This window comes from Hemitrygon akajei, chromosome 13, assembly GCF_048418815.1.
Source record: "Hemitrygon akajei chromosome 13, sHemAka1.3, whole genome shotgun sequence".
Classification (NCBI taxonomy): domain Eukaryota; kingdom Metazoa; phylum Chordata; class Chondrichthyes; order Myliobatiformes; family Dasyatidae; genus Hemitrygon; species Hemitrygon akajei.
Window position 1 is genome coordinate 87,956,385 of NC_133136.1, and position 20,694 is coordinate 87,977,078.

At 42.3% G+C, this 20,694-nt stretch overlaps 1 protein-coding gene across 1 annotated transcript in view; it reads right to left on the bottom strand.

Annotated features, from left to right (window-relative positions):
• LOC140738033 (stearoyl-CoA desaturase 5-like) overlaps positions 1–20,694 on the bottom strand; it is a 107,797-nt gene that overhangs the window by 30,240 nt on the left and 56,863 nt on the right. The window contains exon 3 of the mRNA XM_073065012.1: positions 6,401–6,606. Within this exon, the coding sequence (XP_072921113.1) occupies positions 6,401–6,606 (206 nt within the window). The remainder of the gene's footprint in view (positions 1–6,400; positions 6,607–20,694) is intronic.

Below are 20,694 nucleotides of genomic sequence, written 5' to 3' on the forward strand. Positions count from 1 at the left end.
AAGTGGTGTATTCGATACTTCTATTAAATTTGTAAAGATATGGAGACCATTTATTCAATATTTTCATATGATGTAATATGACCCTGTTCCAAGCTTATTTGATTTTCCAGCTTTAATCTTATTTATGTTGAGAGGATCGGAGTTGACAACACTGATGATTATGTATTCTTGTGAGATATTATAAACAGCCCTTCTTTTTCCTTTTCTATTGCTTCTTTTTTCTTCTTTATTAGCTATTAGATTAGTAGTTTAGCTAATTTTGCAAACTCCCCCCCCTTTTTTCTGTTTTTTTTAATATCATATATTATGAAATACATAGATTTACCTTGTTCATACATATACTGTATGGTTCATGTTTTGGGAAAACTCATTTATACTGTAATCATTGCTTATGTATTCTTTCATGTGCAATGGGAATTCATATGTTTGTAATCCCTTTATTAATATATCAATTGTATTTTGTTCATATTATTAATATTAATAAAAAGATTGAAAGAGAGAGAGTAGTAATGGCGGACAAAGAAATAGGAGATGAACTTAATCGGTTCTTTGCATCCGTCTTCACTGTGGATGCCACTAACAGTGTGCCAGAGGTCCATGAGTGTCAGGGAGCAGAAATAAGTGCCATTGCTATTAGAAAGGAAAAAGTGCTAAGCAAACTCAAAAGTCTTAAGGTAGAATAGTCACCTAGAACAGATGAACTACATCCCTGAGTCCTGAGAGAGGTTGCTGAAGAGATAATGGATGCATTGATCACGATCTTTCAAGAATCACTTGATCCTGGCATAGTCCTGGAGGACTAGAAGATTGCAAATGTCACTCCACTCTTTAAGAAGGGAGGAAAGCAAAAGAAATTATAGGCCAGTTAGCCTAACCTCAGTGATTGGGGAAGTGTTGGAGTCTATTATTAAGGTTGAGGTTTTGAGGTACTTGGAGACAATAAGTCAAAGTCAACATGGTTTCTGTAAAGGCAAATCTTGCCTGAAAAATCTGTTAAGAGTTCTTTGAGGAAGTAACAAGCAGGGTGGACAAAGGAGAGTTAGTGGATGTAATTTACTTGTTTGTTACACGAGGCTGTTTAACAAGAGAAAATCCTATGGCATTACAGGAAAGATACTGGCATGGATAGCAGAATGGCAGGAGGCAGTGAGTAGGAATAAAAGGGGCCTTTTTTGGTTGGCTGCCACTGACTAGTGGTGTTCCTCATGGGTCAATATTGGGACTGCTACTTTTCACACTGTCAATGATTTAGATAATGAAATTGATGGCTTTGTGGTAAATTTTGTGGATGATACAAAGATAGGTGGAGGGCTAGGTAGTGCTGAGGAAGCAATGCGATTACAGCAGGACAGACAAATTGGAAGTATGGGCAAAAAAATGGCAAATGGAATATAGTGTTGGGAAATGTATGATAATGCATTTTGCTAAAAGGAATAATAGTGCAGACTATTATCTAAATGGGGAGAAGGTTCAAACATCAGAGGTGAAGAGGGGCTTGGGAATTCTCATGCAAGACTCCCAGAAGATTAATTTACAGGTTGAGTCTGTGATAAAGAAGGTAAATTTAATGTTGGCATTTATTTCAAGGGGAATAGAATATAAAAGCAAGGAGATAATGCTGAGGCTTTACAAACACTAGTCAGTCCGCACTTGGAGTACTGTCAACAGTTTTGGCTCCATATCTCAGAAAGGATGTGTGGTCATTGGAGAGAGTCCAGAGAAGGTTCACAAGGATGATTCTGGGAATGAAGGGTACAAGGAGCTTTTGGCAGCTTTGGGCCTGTACGGACTGCTGGAATTTAGAAGAACGTATGTCTGGGTGTGGGGGCTGGGGGGAGAGAATCTCAATGAAACCTACAGAATGTTGGAAGGACTAGATAAGGTGGATGCGGAGAGCATGTTTCCTATGGTGGGGGCATCCAGAACTAGAGGGCACAGCCTCAAAATTGAGGGGGTGACCCTTTAGAAAAGAGTTAAGAAGAAATTCTTTTAACCAGAGAAGTAAATCTGTGGAACTTTCTGCCACAGACTGCAGTGGAGGCCAAGTCCGTGGGTATATTTATGGCCGAAGTTGATCGTTTCCTGATCAGCCAGGACATCAAGGGATATGGCGAGAAGGCAGGTGTATGGGGTTGAGTGGAATCCAGGATCAGCCATGATGGAATGGCGAAGCAGACTCGATGGGCTGATTGGCCTAATTCTGCTCCTATGTCTTATGGTCTTGTCGACTCCAGAGTTGGAACACCCAAGTAAATAGTACAGCTTAAGCAGAAATCCAATATAATTGCATATTGGTTTTCAAGGTAGAATCTCATAGCTTTAGAGATTGTGTGTGTAAAAAAGGACTTCTTCCAATATTCCACCAAAACTCTGAGGCTCATTGTGAGAACCCTCTAATGCAAATTCCAGACTAACTTCTTCCATAAAATGATAATGGACAAGGTACAGTTGATTAACGAGGTCAAACAGGAAACTCTGCAGGATTCAGTGAAGAAGCACACATATTTACGATCTGAAAGGACGAAGAAGCAATGAAGACTGGATTAACGGACAATTTTAAATTCGAGCAATAGTATCAAAACTGCTGTCTACTGTGTATCATTAGATTTTGCCTTCTACTGAAGTGCAGAGGAAAGAGAAAGAAGGTGGATCCACAAGTGGAAGACTTTAGAATATCAAACATTTCATATAAATTCTCGACTTCTATTACATCTAAAAGGCTACAGTTGAAGCTGGCACCAATGTAAATTCATTGCCAGATGACCACTTCCTGTAAATTAAATAGCCTTTTGTAGTATTCATTATTGTATAAAGTTAATTTTCCTATGGTTCATTTTCTGCAATCTAATCAACAGAATACCCACTATTATACTGTATGATTTTCCCCTTCATGAACACATGCTTACACACAATAGAGAATTTTCTTATGTATACTTTCCTTTTTTTTCCCCTTATTAGAGCACTGACTTTCCTTTATAGCCCTAATGACTGCACCAGGACACTGAATTATGCCCAGCTCCATTAACATCCAGCTACTGAAGCCACAGAATGACTGTAGGACCCTGACCAATTTTGCCTGAGAGGCACTGAAATCTGACCTGAACAAACATTTCAGCATAGACAAGAATCATATTTGGAATCTTCAGAGTCTGTACATCTTTACACCATCTTATGTCACCACATCTGGACACTAGTCAATAGCTTACCCTACCTTAAAAGTGTACAGTAAAACTTTAGCAGACAAAACCCATGAATTCTAGAAATAAATTGCACGTCATTAAGGCTGCTTTTAAATTTGTTGTGAGTCAGATAAAGAGCTAATGCCAGCATGTATTATTAGAGATGAAAACTATTGCAAATGCTGGCATACTATTCATCACAGGAATCATCACATTTAAACTTGATCACATCTTTGGCAGATATCCACATTTGAATAGATGATCACCAAATAATACTTGGCAGCTGGAATCCTGGCTGGTTATATGTCTTTTTGCTAAGTCAAGGGCACAAAAACCAATTCTGATATTCCCAACCAAGAACAGACTGAGATTTGAAACTGCATGACTATTACCATTGCCAAGCAATGCCTTATCAAGGTCATTTTAAAGCCTGAAGGTGAATTTGCAATATTTAGAGCTTCTTTTCTCTGGTCTGTGGTTTCAGTTTAAAATACCAACACTGTTACATATCTAATACCACTTTTCACAATGCAACACAATGTTGTTGAGGATCTTTAAAAATCCAAGCTAAGAATTATGAAAAGTAACATGCAGAAAGACAAAACGCAATGCAAGTCTTTTAATATGATTCAAGTACAACTTGCATTCTTAAAGTAACCAGCTCATTAAAAATTAACAGGAACCTTGACAGAATTTTCACTGCACATCCAAAGGAATGCTTTAGTTTTTTGGAACACAGGACCATGAGCAATTTAAATAATCAATCCTTTCTTATTAATGAGTCAAGTCAGTCTCAAAAGACAAAGGGAATAAATATAAAATGCGAGGTCTGTTTATTAACGCCCTTGGGATTTTTAGTTCAGATGAAATGATTCAACGTCCATAATTTGAAAGACATTTGAGATTTAAAGAAATTAGGAAATAATTTGGAAGCAGATATAACTACTCTGTATTTTCTTCACTAATAACTGGCAAGATAAACACATGCTTAAATCTACATATGTAAATCCTTTAGACAGATACATTTTTTTCTCTACAAATGGTGAGAATGGTGACTATAACAAAAAAACTACAGTACAAGTTTGACACAAGTGTAACTGATGATGAACTGGAAGCATGACTCTAGAAAGGAAGATCACAGCTGTATTTTTATTTATCATAATTGGAGAAATTACAGTAAGTCAGAAATAGAAAGGACAATTTTAACTCTGAGCAATGGTGTCAGATTTACTGCCCATTGTACACCAAGCCTATTTTATACCAGCCTCCAACCTTACGTTACCTCTGGTGGCTACAGTTAAAACTGGTAACAGTACAAATATAGCAGTTAAATGATTGACCTCCCCCCCGCCCCACCTCTGCCAATGACTGATTTGATCTTTTGAATTCTCTGCACTCTTGCGAGAAGGGGACAGTGAATATTCCACTAACTACTGTGAACAATGTCACTACCAGTCAGGGTAAATTTATCTACCTATCAGGCCTGTCACATGCTGCTCCACCACTTAAGTTTATGTAAAAGGTACCTAATGCTTTCATGCTGGATAGCTATGTTTTTAGGGGAAATGTAACATCTCACATTTGTTTTCCAATCTGAATCAAGCTACTTATCCCCAACAAGGGTGGGAAAAAAAAGCAAAGTAAGCCTGAATTACCAACGAGGAACATGACTCAGTATTTCATTTGAAATGTGGACGTTAGACGAGGATGGAATTAGAAAAGCAGAAGAAACCTCTGGTGCTGGAAAATCTAAATAAAGACAGAATGGTGGAAATACTCAGATCAGGCAGCACCTGTAAAGAGAAAAACAGAGCTAACACGTCAGTTGATGGGCAAATTAAGCCTTGTTTTGAAGTTGTCCCATCTCAGAGGCTATCAATGGTCAAAGATTAGATATGAACAAGTAGGCTAGCTATCTGACAGGAAGGCAATGTCTCAGGACAGTCCCAATTGGAGATAATTCAACCAAGAGATAATGCAAACAGATCAAAGGTGGTGGTTTAACCAACACATAAGAACTGGGCAATTAAAGAACGAAGAAGACTGCTGTTGCTCCCAGTAGTGATAGGGTGAAGAGTGGTTCCACACGTCTTTGTTACATGATAACCAAAATAAAAGAAAAACTTTTCCTTAATGCTATTGAGGATCATAGAGCATTTGATCACTTCCAACAGTATGCAGCAAGCACAGGAGACACTAGTCATGATTTTGAGCACTGTTCTGACAGGCATGTACACAATTCAGCAAACACTGCAGAGTTTCCAGAATAAACAAATAAGCATCTTTTCTCTGTCTTTTTCCTTAAAGAGAATAATTTAATGATCTTTTTATTGCAAAGTAATGCAGATAGCTGTTTTAAATTTGTAAATACTGTAGAAATTTTAAAAAATCCAGTTATTCCCATGTCACAATTGCTGACATTTTCAGCTAACGTAGACAGGCAATCTGATTCTGAAATGACACAGGATGTTAAAAAAAAAATCAGTTTCATTACCACTAAGATATGTATTTGTAAGATACAGTCACTCAGGCCTCATCACGCCACACCTGTAGAGCTCAATGCAGGAGATGGAATCTGAGTGAGTGTATTTATCAGTTGAGTTGCAAATAGCTCAGACTGCCCAATCTAAACTGCAAACATTGGCATGAACACTTATTTTTTTTAAAAGTTTGTAATTCAACTTACTCATTGTTATTTGAAAAGGAATACCAAAAACTCTGCCATTAACAACATATGTTCCCCATTTCTGAGAGAAGGAGAAAATCGCAAGTAATCATAAATGGTAAGACATTTACTCAGCTCTGCACTGAACTTTGGGACTTTCTCTGTGGACTTCAGTTCAGAAACGCTATTTACTTGTGGTTACTGTTATGTTTTCATTGCTCATTGGGTGTATGACTTTTTTTATGGGTTATTTTACTCTTTTTTTAAAAAATGGTTTCTTTTTTATGGGCATGATGTGGTTTTTATTCCCTGCACATTGTGTTAAACGGTCTTTTTTCTCTCAAGGTTGTATACTGTACACATACTTTGATAGCAAATATACTCTGAACTTAAAAATAGTTTGAAATCTCCACAATTCCCAGACACCAAATTACAGTTATGATTGCTTGAGTGAAATCTCTTTAAAAAGGTTAAAAAAAATCTTCAGTACTTATTATTAGCAGAGCAACTATAGCAATATATTCCCCATGTTTTCCCTCACTCCTCCAGTGCTTACTTTCTCTGGAACACAACAACAGGATCAGCAAGAAGGTCACTGACATCCAGCTTCTTTCCTTTTTCTGCCACGTCCGGGTGCTTACGAACAAACAGCCAGCCGATATGAGAGAAGAAGAACCCACGAGTGGCATTGTGAGGGTCGGCATTGGATTCTGAGTATTTGTGATGTACCCGGTGATCCCGAGACCACTCGTAGATGTCATTCTAAGGAAACACACAAAAACAAATTAAAGAAAAGACTCAGCCATTTTTGAAGAACCCTTTATCTCTGCTCCAGGTTATCTTACAAGTACAGAGTAATTCTAAGAAAATCTTGCTTTCAGCTCACAGGAAGATAAGGCATCTCGCATGATAATTATTTAAGCATTTAAAGATCACATGGATGAACTACAACAATTGTTCATCCCAGTTTGGCAAAAGAATAAACCAGGGAAGGTAGTGCATCCGTGGCTGACAAGGGAAATTAGGGATAGTATCAAGTCCAAAGAAGAAACATACAAATTAGCAACAAAAAGCAGCACACCTGAGGACTGGGAGAAATTCAGAGACCAGCAGAGGAGGACAAAGGGCTTAATTAGGAAAGGGAAAAAAGATTATGAGAGAAAGCTGGCAGGGAACATAAAAACTGACCGTAAAAGTTTTTATAGATACGTGAAAAGAAAAAGATTGGTCAAGACAAATGTAGGTCCTTTACAGTCAGAAACAGGTGAATTGATCATAGGGAACAAAGACATGGCAGACCAATTGAATAACTACTTTGGTTCTGTCTTCACTAAGGAGGACATAAATAATCTTCCAGAAATAGTAAGGGACCAAGGGTCTAGTGAGATGGAGGAGCTGAGGGAAATACATGTTAGTAGGGAAGTGGTGTTAGGTAAATTGAAGGGATTAAAGGCAGATAAATCCCCAGGGCCAGATGGTCTGCATCCCAGAGTGCTTAAGGAAGTAGCCCAAGAAATAGTGGATGCATTAGTGATAATTTTTCAAAACTCCTCAGATTCTGGATTAGTTCCTGAGGATTGGAGGGTGACTATTGTAACACCATTTTTTAAAAAAGGAGGGAGAGAGAAACCGGGGAATTATAGACCGGTTAGTCTGACATCGGTGGTGGGGAAAATGCTAGAGTCGGTTATCAAAGATGTGATAACAGCACATTTGGAAAGCGGTGAAATCATCGGACAAAGTCAGCATGGATTTGTGAAAGGAAAATCATGTCTGACGAATCTTATAGAATTTTTTGAAGATGTAACTAGTAGAGTGGATAGGGGAGAACCAGTGGATGTGGTATATTTGGATTTTCAAAAGGCTTTTGGCAAGGTCCCACACAGGAGATTAATGTGCAAACTTAAAGCACACAGTATTGGGGGTATGGTATTGATGTGGATAGAGAACTGGTTGGCAGACAGGAAGCAAAGAGTGGGAGTAAACGGGACCTTTTCAGAATGGCAGGCAGTGACCAGTGGGGTACCGCAAGGCTCAGTGCTAGGACCCCAGTCGTTTACAATATATATTAATGATTTAAACGAGGGAATTAAATGCAGCATCTCCAAGTTTGCAGATGACACGAAGCTGGGCGGCGGTGTTAGCTGTGAGGAGGATGCAGGGTGACTTGGATAGGTTAGGTGAGTGGGCAAATTCATGGCAGATGCAATTTAATGTGGATAAATGTGAATTTATCCACTTTGGTTGCAAGAACAGGAAAACAGATTATTATCTGAAAGGGGAAATGCAATGAGACCTGGGTGTCATTGTACACCAGTCATTGAAGGTGGGCATGCAGGTACAGCAGGCGGTGAAAAAGGCAAATGGTATGTTGGCATTCATAGCGAAAGGATTCGAGTACAGGAGCAGAGAGGTTCTACTGCAGTTGTACAAGGCCTTGGTGAGACCGCACCTAGAATATGGTGTGCAGTTTTGGTCCCCTCATCTGAGGAAAGACATTCCTGCCATAGAGGGAGTACAAAGAAGGTTCATCAGATTGATTCCTGGGATGGCAGGACTTTCATATGAAGAAAGACTGGATCCACTAGGCTTATACTCACTGGAATTTAGAAGATTGAGGGGGTATCATATTGAAACATAAAATTCTGAAGGGATTGGACAGGCTGGATGCAGGAAGATTGTTTCCGATGTTGGGGAAGTCCAGAACGAGGGGTCACAGTTTAAGGATAAAGGGGAAGCCTTTTAGGACCGAGATGAGGAAAAACTTCTTCACACAGAGAGTGGTGAATCTGTGGAATTCTCTGCCACAGGAAACAGTTGAGGCCGGTTCATTGGCTATACTTAAGAGGAAGTTAGATACGGCCCTTGTGGCTAAAGGGATCGGGGGTATGGAGAGAAAGCAGGTACAGGGTTCTGAGTTGGATGATCAGCCATGATCATACTGAATGGCGGTGCAGGCTCGAAGGGCCGAATGGCCTACTCCTGCACCTATTTTCTATGTTCCTATCATAAATCTGTCAAGAATTCTCATTAATAATAAAATGATTAAATCCCTTCTGAGCCAAGTATCAGGTTGGTCAGAATCATAGCTCTGCGCATCAAACACTTTCTACCTTATATTAATGTAACTGGGTCACTCTGTAATTCATAGCCACAGTAATTCAGTTTTTGTACCTCCTGAAAGCATAGCCAAATTAGTAAGCTGGGATACTTAATTGTCATTGTTCATATGTGCTCAAAATAGGCTTGGAAAAGTATAAAGAAATATCCTTACCAAATCATCTATTGTATGGTATTCTGTTACATTTCTTAAGTTCAAAATGTGGGTCTGACTTCATGTTTACTTTAAGTGAGGCACATCCATATCACACAGTACATGACATACGCAATTCACATACTTGTGCATGTAACGCAATAAATTATTAAGTGAAGAATTTTATATATATACACATACATACACACACACACAAGTTTACTTAAATAATACTTTGGGGTACTGCGAGTCAGTGTCTTTATTGCTTTGCTGCACGCTTGAGTGCTTGGTGGAAGGCATCAAGGATTAAAGCGTTTTTTTAACGTAGGGGGGTGATTGTGTACTTGTGTACGTACCTGCTGCTTGTGTACGTGAGGGGGGAGCTGGGAGGGACTGTGAAGGGGGCAGGGAGGGATTGTGTATGGGAGGGGGTACTGGGAGGGATTGTGAAGGGGGCAGGGAGGGATTGTGTATGGGAGGGGGAGCTGGGAGGGATTGTGTATGGGAGGGGGAGCTGGGAGGGATTGTGTACGGGAGGGGGAGCTGGGAGGGATTGTGAAGGGGGCAGGGAGGGACTGTGTACGCGAGGGGGGAGCTGGGAGGGACTGTGAAGGGGGCAGGGAGGGATTGTGTATGGGAGGGGGAGCTGGGAGGGATTGTGTACGGGAGGGGGAGCTGGGAGGGATTGTGAAGGGGGCAGGGAGGGACTGTGTACGCGAGGGGGGAGCTGGGAGGGACTGTACGCGGGGGAGCTGGGACGGACTGTGTATGCGGGGGGGGGAGCTGGGAGGGACTGTGTATGCGGGGGGGGGAGCTGGGAGGGACTGTGTATGCGGGGGGGGGAGCTGGGAGGGACTGTGTATGCGGGGGGGAGCTGGGAGGGACTGTGTACGCGAGGGGTTACTGGGAGAGATTGTGAAGGGGCAGGGAGGGATTGTGTATGGGAGGGGGTACGGGGAGGGATTATGAATGGAAGGGCGAGCTGGGAGGGACTGTGTACGCGAGGGGGAGCATTTTCAGGAATGACTGAAACTGTTCTGCCATAAACTGTGGTCCATTGTCACTGACTAAATGTTCTGGAACACCAGACCTTGAGAAGAGGCTTGTCAACATATCAACAGTGTGTGAGGCTGTAGTGGAGGCTACTGGAAACACTTCTGGCCACTTTGTAGCTGCTCCACTACTACCAAGAAATTTGTGCCCATGAATGGTCTGGCAAAATCCACATGAACCTGCTCGATCTGCTGATCTATCCCAGGCCACCAGACAAAGCTTCAAGCCAACAATTTAATTTTGACCACACCTAGATGACCAGCATGTAGCTCTTCCTACACTTTAGCTCTTAGCTTGGATGATACAACTCTCAATCCATGCACAAGGCAAGCTCTATTGAGAGCAAGTTCATCTCAATGCTGGTAAAAAATAGGGAAACAAATTTTTGCTGCACATTCCAGCCATTTTGGATGGTCATGTAGACCTGAGACAGTGTGAGGTCTTTCCTGGTTTCCCTTTGGATCACCTCTGCAGTAATGGAGAGACTTTAAATTTGTATTAGTGAGGTGTGTCCTTTTTTGTAAAATTTTCTGGTAGTTCCTTTTCCAAGGATAAACAGGATAATCCACCATCATTTCCAAGATCTTGTATTCAATCTTGCAACTGTGCCCTCCAAGAAACAGAGTCCATCACTACATTCACACAAGTGTGATCCCAAAGAACTGTAATCTTATCATGGCCATCATTACCTGAAGGCTGCCCAATAACTGGCCCTAAAAACTGACTAGTTATTAAACCCTCTGGAAGCAATGGCACCTCTAGAATTTTATACAACTGTACATTTGTACCCAGGAACATCAAAACATCCACCCCAGCATAATACAAATTCAAATCTCTCTTCCTCTTTTGTTTGCCTCGCATTACACCAAGTCCATTCAGAAAAGTTCCAAGTATTGACATCACTGTTGACACATTTGTCTACTGTAATGGCTAGAGCAAGACCGAACATAGCCACAGTCACGATTAATTCCACTGAAACAAAATACATTATTTCCTTCATCTTAGGTTAAATGAAATATTGGGTTTAAAGGCTTATACTTTCATTTAGTGTTTCCAGGGCACTTAGTGCTCCCTGTTATCCCCATAGATCGTGGTATGAATGGGTCATTGGGACTTTGCCAAATGGTGCAAGCTGAATCATCTGCAGCTCAACATTAGTAAGACAAAGGAGATGGTGATGGACTTTAGGAAAACACAGCCTGCACTGCTCCGTTAATATTGATGGCGAGGACGTGGATGTGTTGAGGACCTACAAGTACCTGAGGGTGCAATTGGATGACAGACTTGAGTGGAACACCAACACAGAGGCCGTGTACAAGAAGGGGCAGAGTCACCTATACTTCCTGAGGAGACTGAGGTCCTTTCCTTCACGTTCTACCAGTCTGTTGTCACCAGTACAATCTTCTGTGCAGTGGTGTGCTGGGGCAATGGCATCAACACAGATGATACCGACAGGCTCAATAAACTGATTAGAAAGGCTGACTCTGTTATAGGAGTCAGACTGGACACACTTGGAGGCTGTAGCAGAACAAAGAACCCTGTATTTTGGACAATGTTCCTCACCCTCTGCCTGCACCTTAGTTGAACAGAGGAGCACATCTAGTAATAGACCAAGACAACTGCGCTGCTCCAAAGAGCACAATATGAGGTCATTCTTACCCTTGGCCATTAGGCTCTATAAAGAGTCAACCTATAGCTGGGGAAGTGATTACCCCCTCCTGTTACTGTTTGAGGCAACCTTTTTTTTTTGAATTCTCTCTTACTTCTCATCTAATATTTGTATATTTGATCGGTTCACTTGTAATGCTACTGTGACACCGTAATTTCTTTTGGGATCAATAAAGTATCTATCTATTCCCCCCTTTGGAACCACAGATTTCACAAAGGACACTCAGTTTTTAGTAAGCACTCCCTTGCACTCTTTGTATATTTCTGACCCTGCTCCTTCTATCAGTTAGTATTTATTTATTTTTCTCCTCCCAAATCCATAACCTTAACCTGTTGCCCCTCTGTCTTCTAACTTGGCCAATCTGCAACCGCTCTGTCCATTTACAACACCCTGTTTTACAAACTTGTTAGCCTTTTTATTCCCACTTGGAATAATTTTGAGTGAACTTTTGGGTGTTCTTTCACCCTCACGTATATCCCACAGTTAGTTCTCCTCTCCTTCTGTAGATGAGAAATCATCTACAAAATAGAGATTTCCCTTTGTGATTTGTACTTTATCTAATCTCTCCACCTCCTCCATTTTGTTTTGATACAAATGGCCCCTTGGGATCATTTGCTCTCATATTCTGATACCCATGCGGTTCTCTAGTACAATATACAAGGAGGCAGATACTTTAATACACATTACAACTACATCTCAACCCTGTAGTGTCAGGACAGACAATCAAGTTATTTTAATTTTGAACATCCAGCAGCAGCTAGACACTAATTGTGTGCTTTAAGATGGTGAAGGAGTTAATGCTGAACTGCTTTTTGGACCAGCCCAATATTTAAGTTGAACTTTCATTTGTAATTTATGTGACAAACATACGATTGCATCAAAATTATTTTCCAAAGAATTTGGAAATTCTCAAAATCAATGTCAAAAGTCTTGAGCAACATCTTTCATGTTCTGTAAGAAGAAAGAATTCTTGTTAGTAAAAAGCAACTTTTAGGAGTTGACCCAAATATTCCAAACTCCAAAATGTTAATTTCAAATTCCCAATTTACATGCCCACAATAACTAATTTCTCCAAATGCAGATATTCATCTGAAATCTGGCCATCTCATATCCAGAATATAGAAACAGAGATTTCCATCACCTTAACCTGGATTCCACATGACCAGTGTCTCCCTAAAGCCAATTACCGTAGATTCCGGACTACAGAGCGCACCTGATTAAAAGCCGCTGGCTCCAATTTTAGAAATAAAATCAATTTTTTAATTGTAAAGGCCGCACCGCTACTTTTAAATATACATACGTATCGGTAACACAAATTACGTTGCATATACTTTTTTACTGAACAGCACGAACAACATTCCAATATCTCCTAGCGACTGGTAAAAATATATATACTGCAGCCTACCAGGAAAAGTTATTGATCGCCTTTAACTTAAAAGCAGCGTTTTCGCTCGGGTCTGATGAGCTCGCGTAACGCGATCGGGTCTAATCGGGTCTGATGCACTCGGGTCTGACGCGCTCGGGTCTGATGCGCTCGCATAACGCGATCGGGTCTAATCGGGTCTGATGCGCTCGGGTCTGACGCGCTCGCGTAACGCGATCGGGTCTAATCGGGTCTGATGCGCTCGGGTCTGACGCGCTCGCGTAATGCCCCCACCTTCCCGTATATATCCCACAAGACGCGGCGAAACCGGGTGTGACGTCATAGCATCCCGGGATGTAGTACAGAAAACAAATATAGTTAAAACACTTCTAACTTTAACTAACAAATGAATTACTAAGCGAAAATATTATAAACTAAGTAACTGCCATAAAGGCAGCACAATGCTTTTCTTCGAGTGTTTTCCATGTTGATGAGGGTGAGTACAAATGACTGATTTACAATAATTTAATTGTGAAAGTGCGCTTGATTTATCGTACAATTTCATTGGACCTCTGTGAACTACTCATCAATTTTATTGGTCTACTGTTACGGGGCAAAATGTTTACAAGGCGGCATGAAAAAAAACCATGTATTAGCCGCTCTGGATTAAAGGCCGCAGAGTTCAAAGCTGTTCAAAATGTGGGGAAAAAGTAGCGGCTTATAATCCGGAATCTACGGTATATGGAAAACAAATAAAGAAACAAACCAGAAACACAAACCAAAAACACACACAAGACAAAACAAATATCCATGCTTGAACTTTCGCAAGTAAATTCCCACTGAGAAAAACTTTGACACATCTTTCAAAGAACAATACATGATGATCTAGATGATGCTGAGGAAAGATAATAATGTGTTTGCACTCCATTTTGACAGAAACATAGCAACACACTGGGGAAACAAATGAGCACTTAAAGAATACAATATTGTCTGTTATGGGTAGTAACAGAGTGCACCCATATGAGCTAAGCAAGTCTCTCCTAATTGCTTGGAACAGCTTCCTAGGATAATCCACAGCCAGCTACATCCTGATATCCTTAGCAATATCCCTCAGCTGCTGTACCTGAATGGGGTAGTGTACGTAATATTCTGTTTTTTGTATCCTGATCTGGCTCCTTCCTCTCTGATAGTAAGTAGGGTGACAGTAGTATCAGCAGCTTGGTTATACATCAGCAGTGGATTCTCTAATAAAAAGTTGTAGAGCAAGGGGTTTAGATGGGGTGGAATTTGCTAGGTGTGTTCAGGAAGGTTTTCTGACACAATATGTAGATAAACCTACAAGAGGAAAAGCTGCATTGATCTGGTATTTGGAAATGAACCTGGTCAGGTGCCAGGTCTCTCAGTGGGAGAACATTTTGGAGATAGTGATCACAATTCTATCTCCTTCACCATAGCATTGGAGAGGGATAGGAGTAGACAAGTCAGGAAAATGTTTAATTGGAGGAAGGGGAAATATGAAGCTATCAGACAGGAACTTGGAAACTTGGGAGTAGATGTTCTCAAGGACATGTATGGTAGAAATGTGGCAAATGTTCAGAGGATACTTGTCTGGCATTCTGCATAGGTACATTTCAAAGAGACAAGGAAAGGAGAGTGAGGAAGGGATAAGACAGGAGCTACAGGCAGGTAGTCACCTCGGGGCAACAGGAGACAGGTAAGTGGGTAACCGTCAGGAGAGGGAAGGAAGGAAGTCAGGTAGTGGAGAGCACCCAATAAGTATTCCATTTTGAGTGCTGGCGGGGGGGGGGGGGGGAAGTTGCTACCTGGGGGAAGCAACAGTGGCCATGCCTCTGACACTGGCCCTGTGGCTCAGAAGGGTAGGGAACAGAAGAGGATGGCAGTGGTAATAGGGGGCTCTTATAGTTAAGGGGCCAGATAGGCGATTCTGTGGGTGCGAAAAAGAAACAAAGATGGTAGTTTGCCTTCCAGGTGCCAGGATGTCTGAGCGCGTCCACGATATCCTGAAATCAGAGGGTGAGCAGCCATGGTACGTATTGGTACCAACAACATAGGTAGAAAAAGGGAGGAGGTCCTGAAAGCAGAATACAGGGAGTTGGGAAGGAAGCTGAGAAGCAGGACCTCAAAGGTAGAAATCTCAGGATTGCTGCCTGCGCCACGCGACAGTGAGTATAGGAATAGAATGAGGTGGAGGATAAATGCGTTGCTGAAGGATTGGGAGCAGGGGGACAGGGATTCCAATTTTTGCATCACTGGGACTTCTGGGGCAGGTGTGACCTGTACAAAAAAGACAAGTTGCACTTGAATCCAAGGGGGACCAATATCCTGGCGGGGAGGTTTGCTAATGCCATTGGGGAGGGTTTAAACTAGATTTGCAGGAGGGTGTGAACCGAAGTGAAGAGGCAGAGGATGGAGAGGTTGGAGCCCAAGTAGACACAGCTTGTAGGAAGCTTGTGAGGAAAGATGTACTGAGGGGATGTCAGGGGTAAGTTTTTGATGCAGAATGCACTGGCGGTGGCGGCTGTGGAAGCAGGTACAGTAGGATCTTTTAAGAGCTTCTTAGATAGGTACATGGAGCTTAGAAAAATAGAGTGTTATGTGCTAGTGAAATTCTAGTCAGTTTCTAGAGTAGGTTGCATGGTCGGTACAACATTGTGGGCCAAAGGACTTGTAATGTGCTGCAGATTTTTGTGCTCTACGTTCATAGTAACAAACCCTATGGCCCATCTAGTCCATGTTGACCTGATCTTCTGCCTAGTTTCAACTACTTCACCAAGCACAGAAGATGTGGTCTTTTCAACCAGATACACAAGCCACAGCGATTCGCTATGGAGAGAGTCATCATACTCCAGGTCAGACGACAGATAACCCAGGTCAGGTTGCCAACCACAGTACCCAGGTAGATCCTTTGCATGATGGCGGTGGTGAAGTGGTAAAGAAGAGTAAGGTCAAGTGGCCAGCAATGGCAGATGAGAAGACTTGGCGTATGTTTGATGAGGATATCTGTATGATGTTGGAGAACACTCTCAGGGGAACATCAAAGAGAAAGTTGGAAGTGATGGGTGATATGACTGATAATGTTGGAAAGTACAGATTTGGTTTAGTTGAGTTGAAGAAAGCAAAGCCTACACAGCAACCAAGCAGGCACTAGAAGGAGATGAGTAGGTTGAGGAGAGAGCTTAGATCGTTGAGACAGAGGTGGAAGGTAGCAAGTGAGGGTGACAAGCCAGGGCTTGCTGATCTCCGAAAGCAGCTTCAAATAAAGTTAGCATCACTCCGTTGTGCAGAGTCACAGCGTAAAAAGAGAAAGAAGAGAGAAAAGGCAAGAAAGGCGTTCTTTGCGAACCCGCACCAGTTCACAAAGAGATTGTTTGAACAAAATAAGAGCGGGCAGCTTAACATCTCTCAACAAGAACTTGAGGATCACCTGACAAGCACTTACTCTAACGAACAGAGGGAGGCTCCTTTGCTTGACATTTCTGGGCTTGTGAAGCCTACCGAGCCAGGAGTGAAGTTCGATCTGTCAGAACCCAAACTGGCAGAAGTCGAGCGGTTCATCAAAAAGGCAAGGTCACGTTCAGTGCCAGGACCTAATGGAGTGCCATATAAGGTGTTCAAGAAGTGTGAAGAGCTGAGGAATACTTGTGGAGATTGTTAAAGGTGGTGTGGAGACACGGTGTTGTTCCTTTGTCATGGAATGAGGCTGAAGGAGTACACATCCCGAAGGAAGAGATTTCTCCTGCATTGAATCAGTTCCGACCAATTTCACTCCTGAATGTAGAGGGGAAGATTATGTTTGGCATTCTAGCAGAAAGAATATCTTCATTTGTGATAGAGAATGGATTGGCAAATACATCTGTGCAGAAGGCAGGAATACCAGGCTTCCCAGGATGCCTTGAACATACCAGTATGACCATCCAGGAGTCGAAAAGGTTGAGAAGAAATCTGGCTGTAGTTTGGCTTGATCTTGTAAACATGTATGGTTCCGTTCCCCATGTCTTGATTGAGTTTGCGATGGAATTCCTATGGATTCCTGCTAAGGTGAGGAACTTCGTTATGCAGTACTACAACGATTTCCGGATGAGGTTTTCCACTCAGCAGTTTACAACTAGGTGGCAGAGCTTGGACATTGGTATTCCAATAGGACGTGCGATTTCACCCATCCTTTTTGTGTTAGCCATGGAGGTCAGTGTGAGGGCTGCAGAATCAGTGGGACCAGGTGTCGCACTTGATGGCGAAGGGGAACTGCCACCAATACGAGCGTTCATGAACGATCTCACCCTTTTGGGTCCTAGCATGGAGGCAGTGGTAAGTGTACTATCTAGACTCGAGAAGCTAATGGATTGGGGAAGAATGAAGTTCAAGACCAAGAAGTCAAGGAGCCTTGTTCTTAGGCGAGGAACGCTGGTTGACTTTCATTTCACCCTTTGTGGAGAGGAGATTCCATCCATTCAGGACCAACCAGTTAAGAGCCTTGGGCGAAGGTACACAGAGGAGCTGAGAGACACCAAGAGGGTCCAAGAGATAGGAGAACAGATCAGCAGAGGTCTGATGTCTGTCGACAAGCGTGGCTTGCCTGGCAAGTTGAAATTGTGGTGCTTGCAGTACGGACAGATGCCACTGATAATGTGGCCACTAACTGTCTATGAAGTGGCAATGTCCCATGTTGAGGCAATGGAACGGAAGATCAACAAGTATGTGACGAAGTGGCTTGGAGTACTGAGCAGCCTCACTAATATTGCAATCCACAGTAGCCAGACAAAGCTTACCATCCCAGTGCAATCCCTTGTTGAAAAGGTCAAGGTAGCCAAGGTACGATCATTCTTGATGCTTCGAGACTCAAAAGACCCTGTTCATCAAGAACATCCAGCGAGATGTGAGATCAGGCAGGAAGTGGTCAGCCCGGGCAGCAGTTGATGAGGCAGAGTCTAGATTGAAGCACAAGGAGACGGTTGGGGCTACCCAGCTAGGCCGCCAGGGACTTGGATGGACAACCCACAAGTGGTGGTCATCTTCTACAGGTAAGGAGCGTCATGAGCTTGTAACGTATGAAATACGAGAGGTAGAAGAGGAGAAGAGGTTAGCTAAAGCAGCTGGCCTGACCAAACAAGGGGCTTGGACCTGGTGGGAAAGTGTTGAACAACAACATCTATCTTGGAATGTCCTGTGGCAGATGGAACCGCTCCGCATTTCTTTTCTATACAGAGCAGTGTATGACCTACTCCCAACGCCTGCCAACCTCAGCACCTGGTATGAAGATAAGACAGACAGGTGTGCTGCTTGTGGCGAGAAGGGAACACTTCAGCGTATTTTGAGTGCATGCAGAGTCAATCTTTCCAGCGGTATGTACATGTGGAGACGTAACAACGTTCTCAAAGTTGTAACAGAAGCACTTGAGCAGAGTACTGCAACACAACTTATCTCATGCCCCATGCTGCACAGAACATCGCATATCATTTGTGAAAGAAGGCTCTAAGTCAAGGGTGTACAGCGCAGGCCCACGATCAACCATACTTTCTTCAGCCAATGATTGGTGTGTCAAGGCCGACCTGGATGGGAAAGGCAGTTTCCCAGAGCAAATAGTTTTCACCACATTGTGTCCAGATATAATCGTCTGGTCTGACACCAGTAGAGAAGTGGTTATTGGTGAACTCACAGTCCCCTGGGAAGACAACATCGATGAAGCCCATGAGCGCAAGTTAACCAAGTATGCAGAATTAAGATCAGAGGGTGGAAGGTCTCATGCTATCCATTCGAAGTAGGGTGCCGTGGCTTTATTGTGTTCACTTTCCAGAAACGGCTGCGTGACCTTGGCTTTACTAGAAGAGAGATCAAGTCAACCAGCAGGGCTGTAGCTGAGGCAGCAGAGGCAGGATCATCATGGGTGTGGACTAAGTACATCCAGAGGGGCAGATAGTCGGACAGTGTATCCAACTTTTGTACACTCTTCAGTAGCTGCATAGACACCTGAAGAGTAGACTATCTGTTGAATGGAAGCGACCAACAACTCCGATAGAGGCAGACGCCAAGTTGTTAAGCTCATCAGTGGGAGGTGGTGCTTTAGCACTGCTGGCCCACCACCTTGAGGAAGTCTTGATCATAAGCGGGCTGAAACTCCTGAAGACAGGTGGCAGATCAACTGATGATCCCACTGATGATAGCAAAGGTAAGTTAACATCTTAGTCCACGTGTATTTTCAATTCAATTCAATACCTGCACAATCTCCCTCCAAATTCCTCTCATCTATGTACCTATCCAAAACTCTCTTAAATGTTACAAATGAACCTTAAAAACCTCTCTACTGGCAGCTCGTTCCACACTCACACCACATTCTGAGTGAAGAATTTCCCCTTCATATTTCCCTTAAATGTTTCATCTTTGATCCTAAACCAATGCTGTCTAGTTCTAGTGTTACCGATTCAGCAACAATAAATATATAAGTGAGGCAAGGGTTTTTTATAACAAATAAAACATTTGTTAAACACTGAAAAACACACCTCCAAAAGTAAACAAACAACTAACGTAACCGGAAATTAGCTGCTGTGCGGCAGCTTAAACAGTTCTTAAAGCGATGTTGCAAAAACAGTTCTTCAAAGTAGTACTGCAAAAGTTCAAAATGCTTACAGTCCATTAAAGGAGAGACTTTTTAGATGATTTAAATTCTCTTTCACGTCGTGTTGTTGCGGTTCCCAGTCGAACTATAATTTTCCCCGGAGAATTTACGAAGATGAAAATGAAACAGCTTAAAGGCACTGACCTTTCCTTTACAAAACTGTACCCAACCCCTTTCTGCTACCATTTGCAGGGGTTACCATAGGGACAGCCAACGAATTCCTTCCGAATGAGGATCAAACAAGGTCGAACCTGTTTCACCGTCGAAATCGACTTTCCTCGATCTTTTAACTCCTGAACTCCGATCTTCACTCTCCACTGATTTTTAACTGGCAGTATGATAAAGAAACTGCCGGCAATGACTTTTTAAACTTTAGGCATTAAATAAAACTCCACCTTTCAACCAAACTGCGTCATAATATTGGACCACGCAGTGGCATGGAGTCAAAATGGCAAATCCAGCCACGAACTGCCCCTCCTCACAGGGAGGGATCCTCCTTTTATACCCTGTAAAAAAAACCTGTCACATGACCTCTACTGGCAGGAAAATGATGTCACTCCACCATCACAAGACCACTACCTTAAGTCCAGTATAGCTTCAACACCACTGTCATGTGACAAGTACAAAATACCCACGGGTACGTAACACTAGTCTCATCCAACCTGAGGAGAAAAAGCCTGTATGCATTCAGCCCATCTATATCCCCTCAATTTTGTATGCTTCAAAGTTCTCACCTCATTCTCCTGTACTCCAGGAAATAAATTGTTAACATACTCAACCTTCCCCTTAAACAACCCAGATTCTCACGTCTCAGCTATACACTTGTAAAGTTTCTCTGCACCCTTTCAATCTTATTAATATTTTTTCCCTGATAGGTAGGT